General features: G+C 42.9%; 2 protein-coding genes across 2 annotated transcripts in view; both read left to right on the top strand.

Annotated features, from left to right (window-relative positions):
- Positions 1-6: 6 nt before the first annotated feature.
- Positions 7-12,952, top strand: LOC115551485 (ubiquitin-conjugating enzyme E2 H). Its single transcript, XM_030367268.1, has 7 exons — positions 7-320; positions 3,520-3,596; positions 3,688-3,762; positions 3,874-3,913; positions 4,168-4,220; positions 7,726-7,854; positions 9,859-12,952. The coding sequence occupies exons 1-7, from the start codon at positions 268-270 to the stop codon at positions 9,981-9,983; spliced, it is 552 nt and encodes a 183-aa protein (XP_030223128.1). The 5' UTR covers positions 7-267; the 3' UTR covers positions 9,984-12,952.
- Positions 12,953-13,708: 756 nt separating this feature from the next.
- cracr2aa (calcium release activated channel regulator 2Aa) overlaps positions 13,709-26,452 on the top strand; it is a 14,445-nt gene continuing 1,701 nt past the window's right edge. The window contains exons 1-16 of the mRNA XM_030367261.1: positions 13,709-13,959; positions 15,478-15,977; positions 17,057-17,168; positions 17,440-17,620; positions 19,432-19,578; positions 19,669-19,759; positions 20,186-20,281; positions 21,478-21,665; positions 22,026-22,097; positions 22,380-22,425; positions 22,529-22,611; positions 23,394-23,763; positions 24,006-24,138; positions 24,535-24,616; positions 25,229-25,343; positions 25,749-25,850. Coding sequence (XP_030223121.1) covers positions 15,723-15,977; positions 17,057-17,168; positions 17,440-17,620; positions 19,432-19,578; positions 19,669-19,759; positions 20,186-20,281; positions 21,478-21,665; positions 22,026-22,097; positions 22,380-22,425; positions 22,529-22,611; positions 23,394-23,763; positions 24,006-24,138; positions 24,535-24,616; positions 25,229-25,343; positions 25,749-25,850 — 2,073 coding nt within the window. The 5' untranslated portion in view covers positions 13,709-13,959; positions 15,478-15,722. The remainder of the gene's footprint in view (positions 13,960-15,477; positions 15,978-17,056; positions 17,169-17,439; positions 17,621-19,431; positions 19,579-19,668; positions 19,760-20,185; positions 20,282-21,477; positions 21,666-22,025; positions 22,098-22,379; positions 22,426-22,528; positions 22,612-23,393; positions 23,764-24,005; positions 24,139-24,534; positions 24,617-25,228; positions 25,344-25,748; positions 25,851-26,452) is intronic.

The following is a 26,452-nucleotide window of genomic DNA, read 5'->3' as shown; positions in this document are numbered from 1 at the left end:
CCCGACGCTCGTGTCGCTTGACGGTGATGTCACTCGCAGAGGCTGCTCAGGACAGGACAGAACTAGATAGGCAAGGGCTCTCAATGTGAAATATCGCCACGAAAACCATCGTTAAAACAAAGTGAGTGATTTGATTACTATGAGAACCCGTTTATGGACAGACTGGTAAGGCTGCTGGAGTATTCCAGGGTAGTTGCATTGTCAAGCTAAAACTGTTCTTTAGAACCATAGGTTAGCAAGTGTACTTTTGAAAAACAGATTACAAAAATGTCGTCTCCGAGTCCGGGCAAGAGGCGAATGGACACCGACGTGGTGAAACTGTATCCTTTTCACAACATCACCAGATCGCCCTGATTGGGAATCCAACTTTTGTCTGTATGCTTTACAGCTGCCAGCTCGATTGTGTTGTTTACGTCGTAGGCAATTGTTTTATTTGATTTGAAATGCATCGAGTATTTGTGTATAGCTAGCTGGATTATTTGTGGTTTTATGGTTCTATGGTAAATCTATAAGGGACGGTTATTTCTGGAACAAGCATCGAGTCCGAGTCGGCTCACGCAATGCGTTAGCAAGCCAACTATTTACCTGTTTTGAGCTAAGCTACGGATTTGTTTTAAATGCCTTCACAGCCAACGCTGGTTTTTCATGTATTTCTTGTTAATCTAACGTATACCATAATAAACAGACGTTTCTCGTTGTGATTTGTCACATATCGAACCGAGGCCATCGGTAAACGCTGACCTCTGTAACTAAGCTGCAATTCGCGTCAAACATTGTTAGCATTAGCCAGCTAACAGTAAGTTAGCTTGATAATCCTCCTTAGTTTGGAGTCAACAAACACCGCGAGACATTGAACAATTTCTGTATTATTTGAAATTGCTTAGGTCGGAAAATGGAGGATTGCTTGAATGTCGGAAATTAAATAATTTTTGGAGGATTCGTGTTCGTTGGAACTGACAAATCCTCAAATAGCGTCAGCGTAAAACTATTTTCCTACAGATCTTTTGTTGTGTATTTAGTTGCACAATCGTTGGCCTGTTTTTGCCATCGAACCATGAGTTAATATAATTGCTTTTTTATGGATTGTATTTGTAGCAAACTCATTTCATGACATTCACCAAACCCAAAGGTAGACGTGCTCTTACGTTAATTACATAATTATCATGGAAATACTTGATCCAAATCGTTTTGTCAAATTTGGTCCATACAAGGATATCATTTAATATCAGACTATTTACTTGAAAATTCACACATTATCTTAGTAGTTCGTTGTGGGTTTAAAGACGACGAAACATTTTAACACACAAGTTTGTTGCCATTAAAGGCCCTGGCAGCATGAGCTGAATTGTTTTGTTTTTGTCCTGCAGCTCAATCCCGCATTCTGATTGGTCCGCCTGTTACCATCCGGAACATGGTAGAGGGCGGATCTTAGTGACAGCTGATCGAGGAAAAACAAACGCGCTGTACTGTGTGCACATGCAGTGGTTGGGGGTTGGGCAGAAATCCCCTATTGTTGACGAAGCTACATGTTATGGAAATAATAAATTAATGTTTAATGATACATTTAAATGAAAGTGTTTTCAAATAAAGAAATAATATAAGTGAGCAGTAAATAAAACGATCGATGAAATAATTTGGACTACACTTGGTCCTCCATAATATATTTAATAGAATGTAGAAGCGAATATTTAAATGTTGCATGATAATCACAGCTAAATGGCTCTATATATATATATATATATATATATATATATATATATATATATATATATATATTAGATTTATAGATCTAGATTTATAGATCTAGATATGATATGATATTTCTCAAGCCTTTATTTTTCCCATTACACAGTGAAACTGCTCTCATTTTGTTTGCCGTCTAGTTAATCTAACAGTTGCAATGGCTTTAAAGTCCTGCAATTTAAGTGCTTTTACTCAGTAGGGCTTTAAGAATTTTGGTATAAGAGCTCTGGATCCGTCATGTATCGTAAATTCAATGTTAAAGTTGGGCTATTTAAGATTTTTCTTACATTCCCACTTTACTTGACATTTTTGCTATTTATAATAAATAATAATCACCTGCTGCTAGATGTCTAATAGCTTGGCTACTGGGCTGCTGTAGAATCCATTGTTAACAATAGGGTTAGGGTTATTGTTTCCAACATTCACCAATTCAAAGAACACATTCAGTGTGAGAATGCCTAGGTTTAAAGTTAAGGTTACTGGCTGTAACCCATGTATACATTTTGACACCTAAATTGCTTTGTCAAATGACCAAGAATCATCAGTGAAGCATCAGGCGAAGAAGTTCTCTATTTACATGTTAACCAGAGAGTCTGGTGTTGTTTTTCTGTGATCAAGTCATATCCTGAGAGTCGGGTGGGGTTGAACTGAGCTGCAATCTTTTATCAACCAGACATTCGGGTGGTGTTGAAATGAGCTGTGATCTAGTTACAACCAGAGAGTTTGGTGGTGTTGAAATGAGCTGTAATCTAGTTACAGCCAGAGAGTTGGGTGGTGTTTAACTGAGCTGTGATCTAGTTACAACCAGACATTTGGACTGTGTTAAACTGAGCTTGGTGCTAGCTAAAAGCAGAGTCAGCTTTTGTTTATTTAAAGATCCCCATTAGCGGAAAACGCTGTAATCAGCTACCCCTCCTGAAAATTCTTGTTACAACCAGATAGTTGTGTGGTGTTTGACTGAGCTGGGTGCTAGTTAAAAGCTTTGTCAGCTAATTCAGCTTTTGTTTCTTTAAGGATCCTTCATTAGCTGAAAATGCTGTAATCAGATACCCGTCCTGAAAACCTTTCTTGTAACCAGACAGTTGAGTATTGTTGATTTGAGCTTTGATCTAGTTACAGCTAGACAGTTGGGTGGTGTTGAACTGAGTTGTAATCTAGTTCAAATTAGATGTTTCGGGTGTGTTGAACTGCGCTGCAATCAAGCAACAGCTAGACAGTTGGTTGGAGTTGAACTGAGATGGAATACTGTGGTTAAAACTGGATGTTTGGCGGGGATCTAGTTAGAACCGGACATTCGGATGATGTGGAACTAAGCTGTTATCTAGTTACAACCAGACAGTCGGGTGGGGTTGAACTGAGCTTGGTGCTAGTTAAAAGCGGAGTCAGCTTTTGTTTATTTGAGGATCCCCATTAGATGAAAACGCTGTCATCGTTTCAGCCTTCCTGAAAACAACACATAACGCAACATGCATATAACATAACAGACTTGTTTAACCTGATACAACCAGAGAGTCCATGTTGTTGAACTGAGTAGATCCACTCCTCGCCTCTGAATTATTGATCTGAATGTCATGAGTCTTGCTACTGGAGCCTGTAGGCTAACCCTGTCCAGGTGTCCAGAGTTCCTCTAACGTTATACACTGTAATTCCCTTTGCTGTTTTTTTCTGTTTCCGGTTGACCCTTGTCGCACTATTATTATGTCCTTTTGTTGTAAAAAAAAATATGGCGCTAGCAGTTTTGGTCGTTTTGTGTAGTTTCCTTTACAAACCCCACAGCATTGAAAGCAAGCATGAGGTCACCATCCTCAGCGGACTGAACGAGTTTGTGGTGAAGTTTCACGGCCCACCAGGAAGTATGTGCCAGACACCTTCACCCCCTTCTTACATTTTGATAAAAAAGTTTCAGATTAGCCAACACTGAGTCTTGATGTCGTTGTTTTTCAGCACCGTATGAAGAAGGAGTTTGGAAGGTGCGCGTGGACCTGCCGGATAAGTACCCCTTTAAATCCCCGTCAATAGGTAGGTGTTCAAGTACCATAGAACCTTTTTACCTTTATTACCCAGCATGCTTTGCATCACAGAGCATTTTAACATGACCTCTGTGATTAACCTGTGTTCATTTATTTACAGGGTTCATGAATAAAATATTTCACCCCAACATCGATGAGGCGTGAGTAGGACTTCTGACTTTCAGACATGTTTGTAGTGTCTTATCCATGATAAGTTCCACTAACAATGGACTATATGCACTTGAGATGTGATGTAACCATAATGTTGTATACATTTTATTAAGCCATTATCATGACTGCTAAATAATGCTTTCTACAAATATGTTAATTGCAGAACTTGCAGAACAATTTTTCGCCATTCGACTTATCACCTTAATTCAACGTTGCTTTCGTGTATGGATGTGGTTCTTTCCAGGTCAGGAACTGTGTGTCTAGATGTCATCAACCAGACTTGGACTGCTCTGTACGGTACGTGATGTATTGCATATATTCATCCTTCATAATTACGCTGGTCATTAGAGTATTGGGCTTGGACATCGTCACGTCACATCGCAATGGCCTTCGCCATTTTAGGAACATAAGCGTACCGTACCAGAGTGGTAGTTGGAATATTATACAGTCATCCATACAGTTGTTATGTTGATAGAAATAATTTGTAGCCTGGTTCTGCCAGTCTATCTTGCAAGGTCTTTTCAATTCCTTTCACAAGAGGGTCTGACCTTTTGGCCTACACACTACAGTTGATTAGTAGCTATGACTTGACAGATAACACCGTCAGCCAATGAGATTACTGTAATGTCACCAACGGAGCAAGTTGATACAGCTCATTCCAAAACAGGTTGAAAAACGTCATACACATGGCTTATGTCTTACACCGCTTTGCTGGCATTGATACGGCCGGAAATATGCTCTGCTGCAGTGCCCAAACCTTTTCTTACCAATGCCCCCCTTTTACATCGATTTATTTTCATATGCTGAACCAGCCAAACTAAAATGGATGAAATGTGTGTTTTTCAAGCTAAAATAAAAGACATCTCTAAATGAACGAGCCAGCATGTAAACCCAAGCCTTTCATCCATACTTAAACTAGCTAGCATGCTTACTAAGACTTCCCATCTGTACATTTAAAAACAAGCATCGTAAATGAGACCACACATGTATACATTAACTCACTAGCATGGTAACCGACCATGTGTACTTGCTAACTAGCAGGTCAGTCTCCAAGGATCTATATGTGACAACTGTACTGTACTTTTGTACAACATGCATAAATCTGGGAGTTGCATTTGAAAGGTGGAGACAGTTTAGAGCCCTGAAAGATTTAAAGAATTTAGAAAAACACATTGCTGTTCATTATGTGCACTTGGTGTTTCACTTGTTCAGTGTCCTGAACCTGGCAACCCACAATTCTGGGTTGGAAGGGGCATTATTGGAGACAACTCTCCAATATTTGGAATTACATACACAGTGCCCAACTTAAACACTGTAAACTTTACATATTGTACCTTTTTAAGGCCAGTGTAAAACATAATTCCTTGATGCATTCCTATGTTAAACATGATCTCAAATTACATTCATGAGTTAATGTAAGCAGCTTTGTTGAGTCAGCTTTTCCAACATTGGTATATTGTAATGGTATCAGTTTGAAGTGGGGATGATTTGTTGGAGTGCAGTGTGCAAGAGACTATTTTTAAATAGTAGAGACATCATACACTCTTCCACAAAGAACTGTTTGTTTGCAAAAATTGTCCCAATTTCATCGTTGAAACAGGACACATTTTGTTTTCTGTATTTACATCTATTTATGTATTATGGGGTGCCAGGATAGTCAGTTATTTATTTAAAGGAGACATATTATGGTGTTTTCACAACAAGTAAACATAGTATTTGAGTTCGAGGAAAAAAAATATTTTAAGCTGTTTGCTTGAAATAGCTTTAAGGGGAAACAATCTCGCCTACCGCTATTCCCCTCTGTTTCAGTCCCTTCAGAATGCACTGTTTCTGGTGTCTGTAGCTTTAATGCAAATGAGCTGCTGCCCATTGACCAATGAGCTGTTAGACTGAACCACAGCATGTAGGAGAAGGGATTGTTGCCGTTGGTAGACTCCTGGAGCTCTATATCTGTAATAATAATAATATTATGTATGGGTATTTATATAATATTATATCTAATATCAAGGCCAAAAGCTATGTGTGCCTCGGTTGATATTATTAATCATAAAGGGAGCGTCTGACATGCCACATTCACAATAAGTAAAGACTCGTAGTGGGGGATATCTCAGCCATGGTTGAGCCTTGACTCTCTGAAGTCCATGGACCGCGACATGGGGGACAAAGGGATTGTACTCCGGGAGCTGAGCTGCCGCGCTTGAGCTGCCGGACTGCCGCCGAAGCTTCGGCGGCAGTCCGGCAGCTCCGGCGGCGTACTCCGGGGGCTGAAATGCCGCCGAAGCTTTCCAGCTGCTCCGGAGAGTGTCCTCCGGAGCAGCTGAAAAGTCTGGCGGGGGTAGCTCGGCGGCAGTCCGGCAGCTCAGCTCCAGGAGTACAATCCCTTTCTCCTCCATGTCTCCTCCTCCGGCGGCAGTCCGGCAGAGAAAGGGATTGTACTCCCGGAGCTGAACTGTCGCCGAGTTCGCACCGCCGGAGATGCTCGTCCACAAAATTTTAGCTATGCTCTGATTTGAGGGCAGTGGGGAAGTGGGAGGTAATATTCAACTGTGCCCCCTTCCTACGTAGAAGCGGGCGCCAAAACTGACTCGCTTGTTTGGTAACTGTAGGCGGTCCACTTTCAGAAATGCATATCTCACTCAAAAAATCATGTACAGACTTTTTTCAAATCCCAGGAAAAGTGTTGTTTTTATAATATGTCCCCTTTAATGATCTGCTGTATGATCTGATCTGCTGTAAAGGGTAAAAGTCAGAAAGTGAATGCAACATCAAATGCTATTTACGCAGAGCTACATTCCATGTCTTATTTATGTCCTGACTAGTTAACATAAATGTATATCAATTCCATCAGTTCTTCTGCTCAGTGGGATTCTTCTTCTGCCCTCTATTTAATTTATTTTGAGAGTGTCTGAGTATGATTCATTTGCCCAGAGAAAAAAAAGTTCAATATTATAATGCACTCTTAAATGCAAATGAACCCAGATGGTGGGTTCATGTCCGAACTCCCTTTCATCTACAGAGGAGCAAACCATGTAATATAACACCCTACTTGGGTTTTGATATAAATCAGTGAGATAGACCTCTAGTGTTCGATCTAGAAACTGCACATTATTTCTTTGAAGTCCCATACGGTCCAAAGATGAAATAAAAATGCATTCCGGCTTCTGTGATGGGAATTTTTTTTCTAATGAAACCGGATTTGAGGGTGTGACTAAACCTGAGGAATGTTGATTGGACCTGTAATGATAGATTTATGCCCTGCCACAATGATTAATTAAATCAATATCATTAATGCTTTAATTTGTTGACCTTATTGCCCACACTTTGTGATTCATTCAAGGTCAAAAAAAGTAAATATATTTCCATTCCCTTAATTCTTTAGTCTGACCCATCCTATTGATGGACTAGCTCTATCCCTTGCGTGTGCATTCTGAATTTGCAGCCAGCCACTGTTCCATTAGGGTCTTCCCATTATGCCATTCGGACCCAGAATTGTTAAGGTCATCCTCCAGGGGGCTCTCTTGTACAACAAAAGTGTCACCAGCCTAGTAGTATTTAACTGGATGATGTTGGTGTGGGTGTTGGGCAACTAACCAACGTGTGCAACCACTTACCAAAAAAAAACAATCTGCAGACCCCAGGTTCTGTTCCCTATATTTACTCAGCACTTGCTTTTTCAGAAACCAGGACTTGCAACACATGGAGTTTTTTGTAGCTACTCCGCTATTGATTGTACGCTTCTATTTGTTGTCAGCCTCACAGTGTTGGCACACAATGTAATGTTATTGTTCTGCTGTTCCAACAGACCTCACCAACATCTTTGAGTCGTTTCTGCCCCAGCTGCTGGCCTACCCCAACCCCATTGACCCTCTCAACGGCGACGCAGCTGCCATGTACCTGCACCGGCCCGAGGACTACAAACACAAGATCAAAGGTCAGTTCTTCGTCAGACTTGCACATATTTAAAACCACAACAGCGCTATGTGGTGGTTCAGTCCATAAATGTACACAAACCACAGCACAAGACTGAAAAGTGCAAGATCTGGTCCGCTCTATTAAAAATACAGTATGTTGACAAACATATCAATGTAGGGCTGTTCGATATGATTCTATATATTTAGTATATTCTACACGTGAACCTCCTTAGATGGCGCAATTTGATTGGTTCGCTATCTCGGAATATTTGGCAATATCCCATGATTGAGATCTCAAACTCGGGATATTGTTTTTATTGCAAAATGTCCCGCTTTGTTTGCTAACAAAAGCAAAAGAATCCCCTCAGGCTCCGCGAATAGTGGGGAGTAGCTTAGTAGTGGGCTATTCCCCACTATTCACTTCGCCTTTGGCGAATAATTGTTAAATATATCGGAGTGAAAAATGGATGTGCACTGGAGCTCCGTCTGAGGAGCAGATTATTTTGATGTCCGTGTCCCGAGTGAGGGTTCTGCTCAGTATAAATGTTTGGCACATTTCAAACATTGCTCTTTATTACACTAATACACAACGACGGTACTCAAAAAATATTTTTAAGTTGTCGTGGGTCGTTAGTTGAACTACTGAAAGTAGGGTTCAGATTTTACCGGGTGCAAACATTTATGCTCTCTTCTGGCTGTCCAAAACAAAGCGCTACTCCATCTCCCTGCTCCACCAATAGCGATGACTTGAGGCGAGTCTTCGCACAGGAGATCCACTAAGAGGACTGCACGTCTTTGCATGCGCGTTGACAGCAGAAGGAGCGTGTCCAGGTCTCTGACCAGCGGCGTAGATCTTTGCATACGGGCTAACTCAGTGGGTCATTTGAAAGGGTCATCGTCTGATTCTAGCCATCCATTGCTGAAGAATGTTTGTTTGCTAATTCTGTTTGCGATTCTGGTTTCTATGGTGAAGGGAGGGAGGAACCGCATACAGCCGTTGCATACAATCTGTCTGTGTACATTTGCATATAAAGAGAGAGATATTGGAAGTATATTTCATGTATCAATGCAAAACTCAGTGACTCATGATAGAAAACTAACACCAGCTAGCTTATGCTTCAAGACCCTTCTTGGTATCCCATGACTTTAAACACTGCAACAGTGTATATGTGTAATTAAACTGCATTACAGATTAAATACATTCATATATCAGCTGCACCATTGCTGTAATCTGTACTGTAATTCACCTGTCACTAAGTCATGCCCCCCTTTGTTATCATAACAAACTCTGAAAAACAAACCAGACCAGATGACGAAAACATATGGATAAATGTCAGCTGAAAGTATATCAAAGCAGGTTTTGGAGAAGTTTTGTGCAGAAATGGTTTAATTTCTTCAAGAATCAATCGAAAGGGACTGCATTACGCAGTCCCTTTCATTCAGAAAGTGAAAAACATAAATGTAGTTGGTATTCTGGGATGCAACACAGTCAGATCCACATTACACATTTTTTCTTTCCCAAGTCCCGTTGTGGCTTGGGAAAAGGGATGAGATGTACCCCATTCTGCAGCCTCTCGGGAGACCGACTTTCCGTGTTACATGTACCCCAAGCACATCGTTTGACCATGTTTATTTATTTTTTCCACAAACAACTTAAATCCATTCAATTGTTATATTATACCTCCTCCCTGTTGTTTTAAATGGGGGGTCAAGGTGGGTTAATAGAATCCACCCATTACATCGACTTGAAAGAATATAAAGAAATCCATGCACATAGATAGAAATTACTTGTGATTCCAATGGATTTGATCCAACATAATTGACTGATGCTTACATCCACACCTAAATAAACCTTTGTACCATAATTATAAGCAAATTATAGATTTTGTACATCGCTTTACGGTTTTAGAGATGAGGTATTTGAGTTCTAGGTTAGATATAGGCTTGGTGTTGTTAAGGTCAGTGTAGGACCAGGGTCAGAGCATTGCGTCATGGGGATAACCACCGTGTCTGTTCTCCCCCAGAGTACATCCAGAAGTATGCCACGGAGGAGGCGCTGAAGGAGCAGGAGGAGCGCGCCGGAGACTCCTCGTCCGAGAGCTCCATGTCAGACTTCTCCGAAGACGAGGCGCAGGACATGGAGTTGTAGTGGAGAGGAGGAGCCCTTTCTCCTCCTTCTCCCCCCTCCTTCAGACTGTTTTTCCTAAAGACTAACTCTCTCGAGCTGGGACACCTCTCCCCTCCGGATGAGACAATATTTTTTACAATAAAAAAAAAAAGAAGAAATTATGGATTTTTATCTCAAACAAGGAGCTGCAGTGTGAAAAACAGCAAGTGGTTGTAAAAGCCCAGCCCAGCAATCTGTCCCACCCGCACACACTCAAACACTGAATGTGCTCCTGTGCACACGCGCCCTCCAGGATACTACAAGCCACAGTAAGGACCGACCCATCCACTGTACACGCTCCTTGCTACGACGCCCCTTGCTAAAACTAGCCCCCAGCTGAGGCTTTCTCCTTGCTTAGGCTACCCCCATGCTATGGCTATAGCCCCTTTGCTAGAGCTGGCCCCTTGCTTAGCCAAGCCACTTGCTATGGCTAGCCCCATGCTATGTCTAGCCCCCTGTTAAGGATAGCCTTAACTAAGGCTAGCCCCGTCCGAACAACCACCAGTGTCATCAACCTTCAGTGGGACCGCGATAGGTCAGGGAGTTAGCATGGGAGGAAAACGGCCGCCATTTTGAAGCAGACTACATGGCCGCAAGATAGAGAGGCTGACATCTCTGAAAATCCCTCAATGTCTGTTGTTTGAATTGCCCCCCGCTGCTTTGTGTTTAACGTCGGCTCTCCCTCAGAGAGCATGACAATTCACCAGGACTTGCCGCTATCAACGTTAAAAAGTTAAGCTTACAGTTTGTTTAGATCTTGTGCTCTCATGTCCCTCTCGGAGTACGCCGACCACGACGTTCTGTGTAGCACTGGGTTTAGCCCTCTTCTAGTAGGGAGCATTACCGGACAGCCTATCCCCCTCAAATGTATTTATTTTACCCCAATGGAAAGATTTACCGGCACTTGAACATTTGTGGTGTGTGTGTGTGTGTGTGTGTGTGTGTGTGTGTGTGTGTGTGTGTGTGTGTGTGTGTGTGTGTGTGTGTGTGTGTGTGTGTGTGTGTGTGTGTGTGTGTGTGTGTGTGTGTGTGTGTGAAAAGGGGGAGGGGCTCTCTGTTAGGAAACCATTTGTCATTTAACAAGCATTTCTTTAATATATGTTGGCCTGGCGGAACAGTACGGTGGTATAGGACAAGACGGAGCCAGCCTTGTACAGAGGGGATGGGTGGGGTTGGTGACGTTAAGGGTTGGGTTTCAATGTTATGGGTTGGGTTGTGATGATTTGGTGTTTGTGCTGTTGCGAGTACGTGGGGCAGGAATGTCCATTAGTCAAACTCTTTGATTCATCCCTATGCCTGTAGCTTGTTTCTATCATAGGTTTTTTGACTTGCATAGGGGTAAGTTGTTTTCAACCTGGGTGAGTCCTCATGATGTATAGTTTAATACTAAGGTCCTTACACAGTAGTGGATAAAAGAAACAAGCATCATGTTAAGATATGACTCTTGGAGCCTGACGGTCCCATTGTGGCAGCCCTGTGAGTGTTGTTAACCTGTTGCTCTAAGCTCTGCACTTCCCCAATGAGCCATCCCCCCCGCTTCACAAAGTTAGTTCACCTGTCATTTAGAGGAGCTCTTCGTTGCTTGATCACCATCCAGTGTTTGTTTTAGACTAATGGTGAGCATTGATTTGGGCTAACATCTGGAGTAACCAGGCTGACGTCTGGTTAACGTCTGGAGTAACCCTGTTGACATCTGGTGTAACACTGTTGGCATCTGGAGTAACCGGGCAAACATCTGGAGTAACCAGGCTAACATCTGGAATATCCAGGTTTAAATCTGGGGTAACCATGTAAAAATCTGGTTGCCCTCTGGAGCAACCAGGTTAAGATCAGCTAACCTCTGGAGTAACCAGGGTAACGTCTGGTTAACATCTGGAGTAAACAGGCTAACATCTGGACTAACCAAGCTAACATCTGGACTAACCACGTTAAAATCTGGTGTACATCTGAAGTAACCATGTTAACATCTGGAGCAACCATGTTAACATCTGGAGTAACAAGGTAAACATCTTGAGTTAACTGTAAACATCTAGTTGACCTCTAGAATTACCAAGCAAACATCTGGAATAACCTCTGGATTAACCAGGCTGACATCTGGATAACATCTGGTGTAAGCAGGCTAACACCTGGCTTACCCTTGGAGTAACCAGGTTAACATCTGGAGTTACCAGGCTAACGTCTGGTTTACATCTTGAGTTAGCAAGTTCATGATGATGGATCTGACCTACAGTGATCTGAGTTCAATTTAGCGGTTCAGCTGATTCCTTTGTTTTTCAGAGAACGGCGTAATGGATCTGAGGGATCAGTTGAGGGCGTTGTCTCTTATATGCATGAAAACTGTCTGGAAACAAGGCATTCAAAATGTATTTAGTGTTAATGTTGAGGCTCCCGTGAACTGTTAAAGTATTACAGGCTTAAAGCTTATGGTTTACATCTTAACTCTCATGAAAATCAGCTAGAGTGATGCGGTCACTAAGAAAACAATTATCTTATTCTACTTATTTTAATTAATGAACCAAAATAATCCCTATTGTTTGTAGTTATTGGGTTGTTCCATAAAGAGTATTTCCATAGAACAAATTAGATGCCCCAGAGCGAAATGTTAATCATTAACGTGTTTAAAGTCTAAATTTATTAGTTTGAATATTTTACGTTGGTAACCAAATAAATAGGGGACGGATCGAGGGACAAGACGCAGGAGAACCTTTTCTTTAAACAAACAGAACCACTGTGCGAGTTTCACCTTGACTAATTATCATATTACCCATTTTATTTTACTAATGTACGGCATACAGTATATTTGCCGAAGATTTGTTTAAATGTTTTTATTTTGTGTTATAACCCTGATGTCAAAGATACAAGTCATGATGGCCCAATATTTTAAAAGCAAAAAAGAATAAATGTGCTTCCCTTGTATCTTGAATAAAATAAACAAATAAAACAAAGGGTGATTTATGTTATTTGTGATTTTGTGTATATGAATGTGTTGGATCCCATGTGACAGACCTTTTCTCTTTTTTGAAAACATCTTGCATATGTCGTAACCAGGATCTCTGAATATCTTTAAAGTTCGTCTGTTTGGTATTATAACAACAGACTCATTGTGGGTTTGAACCTTCTCTGTGGTTGGCGTATTGACTTTTTTTTTTCACAGCCTACTTCAGAGTTATGTAAACACAGTGAGGAGGATGCAAAAGAATTAAGACTAGAGCAGTATTTTCTCCCAGCGAGTTATAGTCTGCAGCTAATCGTAATTGGCATACAGCTAAGGAACAAATTTAATCAATACACTTTATTAATTAAACATTCAAACTGACAGCATAAATACATATTTACAAAGTTGGGAGAGCTGATTTAGGCTAAGTCTAAAAGACTTACCTTCCCTTCTACCCACTTTGACAAACGCTCTCACTCATTCTTACTCACTCTTAATAATATAAATCAACGTGCTCTGAGCTTGGAGTGTGTGTCTGCCCAGGGTCCTGTGGTGTGTGGTCGTATGTCTCCTGCTCTAGACTTCAGAGTCTCTCAGCGATCAGAGGGCAGAATCGCTTGTAGCTCTCTGACACATGGGGTGTAACGCTAATCTGTCTTGCGTGTGCCAACTTCTAATAGGTCTCATATTATAATAAGCTCAAATAAGGTCCCTCCCTTCTGACTTTGAATATGAAGCAACCACTTTATTTATATTTTTCTTTTATGTGAAATACGAAATAATTGAGTTTAAGCGGAGGCAGGACCATGTCGTAGTGTCGCGTTGGTTTCCCATAGATGGCACGTCAGAGTCCCACCCCTAAGTCAACTCAGTCGGTGCCTCCGTCACATTCCTGTAGCTGCGGGTTGTAGTCATATGAACAGCGTCAGCGGACCAACAAGAAAGCTGCCTGAACAATAACACTACATCAGAGCAAAATGAGTTGCTCAACAGGCCTCCTCTTCACTTGATAAAGTAACCACTGTGAGTATCGTCTCTTGTTCACACGCATGTCCTCAAGTGTGCTGTTGGAATATATTAAATTAGATTGCTAGTCAAATCATCTTGTTTAATTCAGTTGTCTGTTTGACTCTGACCTCTTCCTGTACTGTCAGTGCGATAGTATTGTAGCAAAATGACAATGCTTTGGGCGAAAGAAGTTTCACAACTTACCAGGAAGTTAAATGCAGATGTAGCAAATGCATGTGCTTGTAACGCAGACAAACGCATGCATTTGTGAAATACAGGTGTTTTTTCCATGTTGAGTGTTGTCCTTTTTAATCCTCGTTTGAATATAAATAACGTGACATTACTGTGGTCAAGTTGGTAAATGGTATTTCACCATGAAGAGGAAATGAATAACAAATATTTTCCAACGCCAGTGCCACTTGTTTAACTAGAAACACCTGTCACAAAGACCCAGGCTGGAGGAGGTAAACTATAGATGTGACCAAATCTCTGTTTCAACATATAACATAGCTGGATGCTCAGTGGCTGTTAAGTAATGTTTATGTATATGTGACCGTGATGGAATAGTCTCTACTTGCGACCACTTTAATTTCTCTTTTGTATAAATGTACAGATTTGGCACTCGGCCACACAAAAAACTCCATGGTGGGGTTTTCCCATGCTTAACCTGTATGCATGGGGACAGAAACGTAATATGCAGGCTTTGTTGTAGTCTAATATAAACCTATGTGTAGAACATTGTTAAAAAACATTGTGAGGAAAAAGATTGAAAGAAAGTTGCATGTGTTCATTTCTGTCATTTATTTTTGGTTTGCATGATAGGCAGGGCTTAACTTGTATTTGTGTGCAGTCTTGAACTGACTCATCCAACACTCATACTGCCATCCTCAGAAGGCAGTCTTCCAAACCAGTGCCCCCTGATTGCAAACCTGCATATGTGCCACCACCATGCCTGGGTTAAACCAGTCAATATGTCCAGGCCAGCAGAATCATCTCAGCGAACCAAAAACATAGTTTTATACTGGTCATCATCACAAGTATGAAACAAGTTTCAGTTCCTGAACCCATAGACCATTGTCAATGTGGCGTAATCATAAGACAAACAGTGGTGTCACTATCAACTGTAATGATGGGTCTGCTTTCATAAGCCAGGGCAGGACCCGCCTTGTTTAGCAGCATTCATCTTGTATGGTAGGACATAATTATGGCTTTACTATAGACACACCCTCTCACCTTTTCTTTAAATGTATGATATATTTTTAGATGATGGTGTGTTATTAGCTCAAAGTTGGTCTAAGTTGTTAAGGCTCTCTCTCTGGATGACGTTAATGTTTTATACAAAGGGCATTTAACTTGGACAATTTTATTACTAATGTAATAATCTTCTTAAAGGCACACCATAAGCACATTTTTGGTGTACAACCCTACCATGTATTACACGATGGGTTATTGGGTTATGCATGCCAACTGTGACATAATATATTCTAGGTTTTCCTCAAGACAATGACCAAACTAATCTTCATTGGACACTAGATTGTTGAAATCGGAGAGTGCCCATCCTTTCCACACTGGACTACGTTCCCCATCTCCTCCCGACTTCATCTTCCAGGCTCCATCGGATCATTAAAGAGGCGGTTGCTAAGAGATGACGGGCGGTGACATCGTTGAGAGCCCCTGATGTTGAGCAGCCTGAAGCTCCGCTCCTGGTTCACGCCACCTAGCTGCCGTGTGACAGAGCTCCGGGGACGAGGGGACGAGGGCCCACTCACTTTCAGACTATGGCCGCCTGTATCAAAACCAGTGCAGCCGCCAGCAACAGCACCAACACCACTACCGCCACCACTGCCACCACCCACACCACTGTGGGGGGGACCGCAGAGCCCAGCCCGGTGAGCGTGGAAGAACCAGCATTCAGGAATGGGGACGCGGCTTCCCCCAGCAGCAGTACCAGTACCATCATGGAGAAGACCCGGGAGCTGTTCCAGATGTGTGATGTGGAGGGAAAGGGCTTCGTCACCCGGCGGGACTTGCAGGTGAGGGGGCTGGATGAGGGGGGGGGGACTGGAGCTGAAGTGTTAATGTAAAGTTTTCAAGGAAATAGGCCCTTATGTTGGACCGTAATTGGATGAAGAAGTGGTTGTTAGTGAATAATTGTTTTGGCTTGCAGAAGATGAGCGATATGTGACCGTATCAATATGTTTTGTTCGATCTAGATTATGACAATGTGAAAATATATTTGTTCTAAAAAAGATTTAGACATCAATAACTGTATCTAATTAATATAACGATTATTTAACTGAATTTCCTTTTAATTATTACAACATGTTTTATATTCTTTGTCCATGAACAAGGACTTGATTATGTTCACCACCAAAGTATATAATGAACACCTGTCACACATTATTTATATATTTCTTTTGCAATAAGGCAGCCGTTTAGATAATAACCGCACGATTCTGAAAGCACACGCCTCCATGTTCAATTCAGACCCGCATGAAAGAGACGGACAGGAAGCCACAGCGCGCAAAAGCGCTGAGAAGCGGCGTGGCGGCTTTGTCCTGCGGCTCCTCCAGCCTTATTGTTGTGCAGATACATGCGTCCCCCCGATATCCATCCCCCCGGCCCGCTCCTTTTGATGATCCACTTGTGAGCCCACGCGGGGACGAGAATAATCCAAGCTTTGATCTGGGGGTTGGTTGTAATAGTTCTCAAATGCGTGAGGTGGTCCCTAATGGCTCTTCTGCTCACATGATAGACAAGCAAGTGAAAAGTGTTATTTAAATACGCGCGTGGATCCAGCACATCCTCAACAGCTCTACCCGGCCCTGAAATCTCTGTTTAGGTTAAGCATGGTTAATACCACGTGATGTGTTCTGCCCGCAGAGAGGGTTAAGGTACAATAAATGCAACTGCAAGATATTTAGCTATTCACACACACACACACACACACACACACACACACACACACACACACACACACACACACACACACACACACACACACACACACACACACACAATTTTAACAATGTTTTATGTATTGCCAAAGTTTCATGCCAACATTAAAAGTCCATGACCTATTGCATAACGTTTTCTGTGTCGTCTTGAACAGCGGTTAAACGTTGAGGTGCCCCTCAACGCGGACGAGCTGGAGAAGGTGTTCGACACCCTGGACACTGACGGAAACGGCTACCTCACACTCAACGAGTTCTCTTCTGGCTTCAGTACGTTTCCACATTGTTTTTTTACAGATTTGTTATTCTATATAAGGCTAATTATTTTAATTGTTCTTTTTAATTTGATTTATTTTTATATTTAAAAGTTGCACAATCTCTGCAGGCATTGCCACTTTTAATTTCACTGCATTTCTTGTATATACTGAATATGTGACTTATAAAACTCTTGAATCTTGAGACACTGTTCCCCGCGGATCAAAGCCCACGGTACGAGTCCCTGAAGCCAAGCTCTTAACCCCACAGCCTGTCGTTCCTTTAGGTGAGTTCCTGTGTTCCCAGAGGAGCTCGGTGACGGAGGAGGCTAGGAGGCCGAGCAAAGGCAGGTCAGAAGCCATGTCCCAGAGCCAGTGGGAGACCAAGCTGGTGGCCAGCGAGGATGAGGAGGAGAAACACTTCTGCATGCTCATGGAGTCTCTGGGGGCAAGCAATGTGTTTGAAGAGTGAGTTCCTGAGTTTACTCTATGAGTGTGTTTGTGTTTCCGTTTGTATTTGCTCACGGTTGTTTTTGCGTTCATGTGTCGTTGTGTGTATTTGCACACACTCTGTTTGTGCTGTTGGGGTTGAAGGTCATCACTATCCCCCTCTCATACCTTAAGTCAACGTGGTGCCATACTGTGAGAGTCACGCCCGCTGTGCTAAACAAACCAAACACGTTCCTACTCTGTTAGGTTTGTCCTTTCTTCTCACGTACCATGCCTAAATATTAAGGAACAAAATCCCTAATACCCTCTTAAGTCTATCATATTGCTGACCATACAAAATGCCGTACCATTGAAACTGATTATCTCCATGGACTACAATAATATTTCACTTTTCATTTATTTATTTTATCCCGGATATTTGTATCTTCACCTTTTTAGTAATTTGAATAAGTATCTCAATATGACTAGAGAATCATCAGGAAATATATATGAGGTTTCCCTGGAAAAGATTGTACCATATGGTTAAAAATTGTCCAGATGGAATATAAAGGTTAAATAGCATACAGCCAGTGCATGTACATGTACGGCAAAATGGTCAAAATAAGGGTTGATCGTGATTAGGCTGATGAACGGCAGGTGTGTAGGAAGGAACCAGACGTGTGCATGATGAACTCCATTGGGTCCTAGTGCCAACAGTGATATACATTCACAGACGCCGCAGGGACTGCTTGACCCAATGCTGCGATTAGTCAACAAGCCGCCATGTTGGAAAGGCCAAGAGCAGCCTGATAGCAAATACAATCAAACCGGAGACCTGACGCTTGTCGTGAGCTCTATCAGGTTTCTCAACCGATTTTAAAAAATATTTTTCTTTGCCTTGTATAAAAAAACGGCTCATTGATGTTCGTTGAGAAAGCAAACATTTTAGTGGTTTGTTGTAGTTTTAGAAAGAAAGGTGAACTTGTTGACTTGTATTAGTTTACAGGCCAGCCTTTCGGATATGGTGGTGATTGTTGACGTATGATCCAAAGTGCCAAAACAGCTTCCGTGTATTTTATATCTTAATGCCAGTGCCGGCCCATCTGTTTTCTTGTGCTAAGGCAGGTCTATCACGATTGGGCCTCAAATAGGTCTGGCAGCTGCCAATCATAGAGCTGCTGACATTATAATCCTAGCCTATGATTACACGGCTTACTTGGCATGAAGGGGTACGTCAATAACTGTGTCTTCAAGAGGGAGAGAAGAGCATCCTCCAATGGCTGAGTGGACTCACCTTTAGCAAATAACAAGAGCTCAATAAAAGTCAACAGTGAATGAAGTTCATTCTATTGACTTCAGCATGCCTGCCAGCCCAGGCTGTCATTACACAACACATCACTTTTCAGTCATGGTCAGAATGGGATATAGTTATGGGATATTGCCCTCAGTGTTTTATCAAGCGGAACTTGATGAAAACTTTATTTGTGGATTTTCAAACCACAATGGCGTGAGTTCACAAGACCAAAAGCCAGACATTGCTAATTTATGTTTCTTTGAGCTTTTTTGTTAATAGCTTCAAGGCAAACGCAATGTTCCTCTGGAGGTACGGGTAAATGGATGTTGTGGAGAGTGTGTTGACGATGGCTGGTTGAAGCGGCCTCACCAAGCCCCAGAGTCCAATCAGTCTGCCTCTGCGCCAGGTGAGGCTGCTCAAACCAGCCACCTTCCACACACTCTCCACGTGGGTATTCAATCATGACCCTCTGCTGACACATCTGTCAAGTTGTTTTTTTCCTCAGTACCAGTTTCCCAAACTTGTGTTTTCTGCCTTCTCCTGTGTATCCCATTAGTCCCAGTGAGGTGCGCAGTCTGTGGGCTCAGCTGAGTCGGGACGAGCCCCACCTCCTCTCTAACTTCGAGGAGTTCCTGGCCCGGGTGACCGTGCAGATCAAGGACGCCAACCAGGAGAAGAGGGAGATGGAGAGCGCCATGAGAAGGTCAGCCCGCAGGAGCGGTGTTGATAGATGTTTTGGGGATCACGTCGACAATACATTTAATACACCGTCCCTATTGGTTTATTCATGAAGGAAAGCGGCCACACACGACGACGAGATCCAGTCCTTGTATGAGGAGATGGAGCAGCAGATTAAAGATGAAAAGGACCGTATCCTCCTGCAGGTATCGGTGTATCGCAAGCTTACGTTGACCCTGATACTGCTCTCTCTCTCTCTCTCTCTCTCTCTCTGTCTCTGTCTCTGTCTCTGTCTCTGTCTCTGTCTCTCGCTCTCTCTCTCTCTGTCTGTGTGGTTTTAACAATTGTGATATAATTGTACTCCGCCTATTCACAGGCATCTCCTCTCCCTGCTCTCTTCCCTATTTTTACAAACATTATAATTGAGATGGAAGTCAGGAATGAATCTTATCTTGTATATATTTCCCCTCTTAAAAAAACTTGATGTGGTCACTCAGTCTTGGTCTTGCATGTGTTATTGTAGCATATCTGAGCCTTGAGTCAAGACAGTATTTAATACAGACAGAAGGAGAATGTGACGGGTCTAGAAAACAGTCCAATGAACTCTGATTCCCCGTGCCCTCCTGCTGCAGGATTCCGAGCAGTTCCTGACTCGCAGCCAAGACCTGGCGGTCCAGCTGTCCAACAAGGAGAGCGAGCTGGACCAGCTGTTCCAGAAGCAGAGCAGGGTGAGAAAGCCCTACGTTCATCATCTGAAACCGCGTGGTACAACTTCCTCCTCTTCCCTGTATGGACTGAAAGGCCCTTCATGAAAGGGTTAATGCGTGTATATTTCATGGGATTAGTATTATCACTATTCAACGCACCAGTGCAGAAGAAACTATTTGGGTAACTTAATATCCAGAATCTTGGCAAATTTACATTGACCCCATGTAATTAAAGTTGTAATTTATAGTTGGAGGCATGATTCTTTCACAAAGTGTTTTGTCCAATCAAACTGGCTGTGCAACTGTGTGACTCAAACTAGCGTAGCTCTGCTGGCTGGGTGGTGTGAGTGGGAGGGGTTTGGGAGTGTCGATTTAAATACTTGTATAGAATATATGATGTGATTTTATCACTTTGATTATTGGAATCCCAATGGATCATTATGGCCCACAGATGAGTCTGTACCATTTAAGGTACAAGCTAGACAAAATGTTACACATTGTGTCTTTAACCCACTATGACACACCTGTAAAACAGGACTGTAAGTACGCTATACTACTAAACATCCTGTTTAAGACATTTAACACAACACTTATAGTGGCGTTGTGGGTGAGGTGAGAAAAACAACATTCTGTCATTGAATGAATCAGAAAAGTCTCTCTCTGTCTCTGTGTCTGTATCTATGTTTGTGTGTGTCTCTCTTTCTCTGTCTGTCTCTATGTCTGTGTCTGTCTCTCTGTCTGTGTGTGTCTCTGTGTCTCTCTATGTCTGTGTCTGTCTCTATGTTTGTGTGTCTCTATGTCTCTGTGTGTCTCTATGTCTGTGTCTGTCTCTGTGTGTCTCTGTGTGTCTCTATGTCTGTGTCTGTCTCTATGTGTCTCTGTGTGTCTCTATGTCTGTGTCTGTCTCTATGTTTGTGTGTGTCTCTATGTCTCTGTGTGTCTCTATGTCTGTGTCTGTCTCTCTGTCTCTGTGTGTCTCTATGTCTGTGTGTCTCTATGTCTGTGTCTGTCTCTATGTCTGTGTCTGTCTCTATGTCTGTGTGTCTCTATGTCTCTGTGTGTCTCTATGTCTCTGTGTGTCTCTGTCTGTGTGTGTCTCTATGTATGTGTGTGTCTCTCTGTCTCTGTGTGTCTCTCTGTCTCTGTGTGTCTCTATGTCTGTGTGTGTCTCTATGTCTGTGTGTGTCTCTATGTCTGTGTGTGTCTGTCATGTCCAGTTGGAGCGGCAGTGCACGGAGCTGCACAGCGAGCAGCACGTGACCAAAGAGGAGAACGTGAAGCTGAGGCAGACCAACGAGGAGCTAGTGTCGGAGCTGGACCTCACCAACCAGGAGCTGGCGCTGGCCCAGGAACAGCTGGGCCAACTGCATGAGCAGTCCTCACGCCTCCAGCAGCAGAAGGAGATGTGAGTCCTGGCTACTTTAGTTCCTCACTTTGTGGACGGGCTGTGGAAGGCCGGCGTCGGACGTGTAGTGGTGCCTGAAGTGACTTTTGAGGGTGTTTGCTAGCCTCTTCACTTCTGGAGGATTGCGTTGTTGATGAAGCACCCTCATTTGTAATGCACCGGACTCTCTGCCTTAAACCCTCCTGGATATATTTTCAGAAAAACACATTTTCTCTCCAGAAGTCCCAGTCACATTTCCGAAGCTATACGGAAGTAAAGACCTTTGTGTTTGTGGATGTTGGATGCATGTGAGAGGACGTTCAAAACAGAGGGGTCAAGTATACGACCTTACCTCACCCACTTCTTGTCGTTTGCCACCAGGGAGATGTACAGGATCACTGAGGGTCTGCAGAGGGAGCAGGCCAGCCTGATTAAACAACTGGACCTGCTGAGGTATGTCCAGCCAGCCAGCCACTAGAGGGAGTACGTTCACTGCGCTGTCGTGTTTTCTTTGCCGTCGCACTGTAGGCTGCACAACATGTTCACCGCTTCATCATCAGTGAGGAGCAACAGCAGAGTGAAAGGATTAAAGCGTAATGCAATCTATAAAACACTTTGGATGGATAGACCGCTGCCATGCTAGAACAATACCATTTCAATTCACTTATACAGTTGTAATCTGTTTTTGATACGTTCTGCTGTTGTGCTTGGTCTTAATGTTTTTTTGTTGTCTAGGGAAATGAACAAACACCTTCGGGATGAACGTGACATGTGCTACCTGGTATTGTTGCATTGGAATCTATTAGATAGAGAATCGGTTTAACTGCATCCATATAAATCATTACTTTTAGCTCGGCCACTAAAATAATTGTTTTGTCTTACAGACACCAAAGAACTCTGTGCCAAACCAAAATTGCAGCCAGATGCCGTTTTTAAATACTGTGAATCCTACAACAAAGCGGTTAAGGTAAAACCCCTTTTAACTAAACACGGTAATCGATTAGGAAAAATAGAATGCTTTGGAAAGTAATTCACCTCATTCACTAGCTGTGTGAAGCTGCCATCTGGGTGATGCATGGTTCTAAGTATGTGCCAAAATGCTAAACCCACACTAGCTATCATAGTCAAGAGGTGAGGAATTATTATGGAAACAAAATTGGGAAAATCTGTGTGAGTGCAAATAACTGTTCTGATTGAACAGTTTTCTTAATAAATATCTTTGTTTCTCATTAGAAAAATCCCTTTCTCTGTATTTTCGCAAGTTCATACACTCAGAATGGACCTTGTTTTACCTATATTTGTATATCTTTGTTGGTGCATAAAATAATTCTGTCTGTGATGGCAAGTTACCAGAATGTATTCCTCACTGTGAGTGAGTGCTGGCACTACCCTAGAGGGTTTCTGTTGGAATTAACCATTTTGTTGGGAGGGATTATTGGTGAACACTCTTAATATGCAGTCAGTATTGGCTCTGTACTTGTTGTTATGGAAATATGATTTCCATAAATGTAGATGTATTGGTTTTTTTATGTCTTTTTTTCCGTAGGCTTGAAAGTGTTTGATTGCTGGATAAATGTGTTTAGTATACTTAATGCATTTGTATACATCAAACTTGCTAAAAGAAAAAAAAGGATTTTAATAAAAGAAAATCCCTTTTTGTCAAGAGAGCACCAACCTATTGAAACTTCAACCGGTGCTCCGAAGTTTTTCGAAGTTGGGAGCTACGTATCAAGACCTGTTTCCCCACAGCGAGGAGGTCAGAGGGATCCCCCGCGCAGCCAAGGACGCCCCCCCAGCCAGCAGGCCAGCGCCCCTGTGGACCCCCAGCCAGGGGGAGGCTGCGGAGGGCCGGAAGGGGGGGCGCTCCAGAGGACACCTCCAGAGGATCATCTCCATCGAGGAGGACCCCCTGCCCCAGCTGCTGCAGGCCGCGCCCCCGCTGCAGACCTGGAGCCGGGTGGAGGAGGAGGTGGAGGAGGTGGAGGAGGCGGAGGTGGAGGAGGAGGGCATGGACTTGGTGATGAGCGATATCCGCTCCCCCGCGCCCCAGGCAGCACGGGACAAAGACGCGCCCACCTCCCCCCGAGGTCAGCCGGTGGGCAAGGAGACCAGCTTTAAGGTGAGCCTTATGACGCCGTGGGCGCCGCCTGGTCTGGCTTCTTGACCATGTCCGGTTATGGGGGGCCTTGGGGGGGTAGAGGATAGTTTAACCGTAGTAACGTGAGAGAGGTTTGGCCTTTTGGTTTCACACAGGGTAATCGGTTACATCACTTTAACAACGTACAGAATATATAACGTCTCCCACTGCTATATTAAGGATCCTGTGATGCTAACCCCAGCCTTGCCTCTAATACTGTTCAGGAGGAAGCGGCAATTTTGCCCCCTGACCGCCTCTTCAAGATCATTCTAGTGGGGAACTCCAGCGTTGGGAAGACCTCCCTCCTGAAACGCTTTTGTGACGACTGCTTCCACCCCGGTACCTCGGCTACTGTGGGTATGTAGAGCAGAGAGACAGCTGGGCATATATACTGACTGACTGACTGACTGACTGACTGACTGACTGACTCCCACTCCTACATATTTCTTCCTGAGAACCGAGATATCCAAACAGCTGACATGGAGGTCAAACTATAAATTCCCAATGCACTTTGGTCACTGTTTCACACAGAAAGTTGCAAAACAATGTAAAGGAAAGCTGTCAGGGATTGCAATACTGTTTGTGTCCAATCCCAAATAATTCCCCAAACAGTAAAGCATATAATAAGTCTGATATGAAAAAGTAACACCTTTTAATGTTTATAAGAAGCTAACAAGATGATGATGATGTGACATATTGCAGGACACCCTTATAGTTATGGAAAGAATAACCCAATCCTGCTTCTATGGTTAGGCGTGGACTACAGTGTGAAGACAATACTGGTGGACAACAGCCAGGTGGCGCTGCAGATGTGGGACACGGCAGGGCAGGAGAGGTGAGGCGTAGCGCCAGCACATCCGACCCAGGCCATTACTCTGTCTGGATAGAGGGATTGTTGTGGGGGTTCTGAGCTCCCCTGGTTTGGTAGTTTGCTCATTAAATTCACATTGTTTGTAAAAAACCAACATATTCCTGTCCTGTCGTTCCAGGAGACTCTTAAGGCTTAAGAGGGTAGGTGGGGGGGAGTAACCTGCAAAGCTAGATTACCCATATTTCCAATTTGTCTGAGTTGTTTCTCGAGGCACCCTTAAAGAGCCCACAAAGAGACATTTTAAAAACAAAACAATAACTTCCGAAGCCTTTTTGAGTGGATGCAGACAGACACAGCACAGGGGCGTGCACAGGAATCGTTTTGGTAAATGGGAAATAGACTGCATTTATATAACGCTTTTTTCCAGAGCGCTTCACAATATCGCCTGACTTTCACTCATTCACCACACATTTACACAACGACGGCAGAGTCAACCATGCAAGCAACCTTGCGGTTACCAGCTCTACATCCAGAGATCCTGCCGGCGTTTTTCCGGCGAAGCGTCGACCATCAGCTTAACAAAAGCTCTGCCGCTCACCTCGTCTCACCTGCTGTTGGCTCCGCCCCCTCCTGCAGGTACCGCAGCATCACCAAGCAGTTCTTCCGCAAGGCCGACGGCGTGGTGGTTATGTACGACATCACGTCTGAGCTCACTTTCACCGGCGTGAGGCAGTGGTTGACCAGTGTGCAGGTGAGGCCCGTGCTTATTGCTGCCACAAACAGCTGTACAATGGAGGGAAACGCAAAGGTGTCCGTATCCATCAGGAGGAAAAAGGTTTTGAGTTAAAAAATAATAATAAGTGAGTTTCAAGAACGATAATGCATTCATTAAGTTCTTAATAACTGTTAATGCACATTTGAATGGATTTGCGAAAAGTAGATGTTGGTATAAGATGTCTAATTTTTCGGGGTAATATTAAGATCGATATTTGTAGATTAGTAGAAGTAATCTGATACCGTATGGATAGCTGCTCATGTATTATACGGTTTTATTCATATTCTGATGGCAATAAAAGGAGTTTGGAGGTTTTAATAGCCTCTACAAGCCTAATCATCTCATGTGTTTTTATGATTTTCTTTTATTGTCTGCCTTTAGGAAGATGCAGATGAGGAAATCCCTGTAATGATCCTGGGGAACAAAACAGACAAGGAGAGGGAGAGGGAGGTCCAAACTGCAGCGGGAGTGAGACTAGCTAAGGTCCGTTTGTCTCTCTTGTAAAATAAGCTCTTGGCTCAATGCTAATGAGCAGATTCAGTCTACCTCTGACCTAATCTAAATAAGTTAAACGTTAGAGGCTTAATGATTCAGAAAAGCTAACACTATATTTACGTAATTTGGTATAATTAGTTATATTTATGGTTTGCTTCATTATTAATTATTATTCTACCCTAGACAAGTTCATGCTTCATTTCATTACATATTTTTAGTTTCATGTATAGTCTGTTCCATGTGACCTTTTACTTCATTAGGTTAATGTACAAGACAGCATTCATGCATACATTGTTATTGGCTCTGGCTTCACCTGAAAAGGGGAAAATGAATTTACATTAGCTGAAGTGAACATAAATGGGCTGTGGACATAACATAGCTACATTTGCATGGTGAGATTAGCTCACACTGCCCTGTTCCAGGGGCCTCCCGTCTCCCAGTGAACCCCATTATACACAGGAATCCACACATAATGGTGCTCCATTAGTACAACTTGCTTGTTTATCATTGTGCTTGTGCAGAAAGCCATTAGTTCAATTTATCCCAACCTCTGATATTATCGTTATTCTCCTCTTTCTGCCTGATCATCA

Source organism: Gadus morhua, chromosome 9, assembly GCF_902167405.1.
Source record: "Gadus morhua chromosome 9, gadMor3.0, whole genome shotgun sequence".
NCBI classification, from domain to species: domain Eukaryota; kingdom Metazoa; phylum Chordata; class Actinopteri; order Gadiformes; family Gadidae; genus Gadus; species Gadus morhua.
The sequence above is the reverse complement of the archived record's forward strand: the minus strand, read 5'-3'. Positions and strand labels throughout refer to the sequence as shown.

Excerpts from the sequence above, each read along its gene's own strand:
- LOC115551485 (XM_030367268.1), top strand. The coding sequence starts at position 268 with ATGTCGTCTCCGAGTCCGGGCAAGAGGCGAATGGACACCGACGTGGTG. Across the intron at positions 3,914-4,167 it reads CACCCCAACATCGATGAGGC|GTCAGGAACTGTGTGTCTAG; the intron begins GTGAGTAGGACT and ends GGTTCTTTCCAG. Across the intron at positions 4,221-7,725 it reads GACTTGGACTGCTCTGTACG|ACCTCACCAACATCTTTGAG; the intron begins GTACGTGATGTA and ends CTGTTCCAACAG.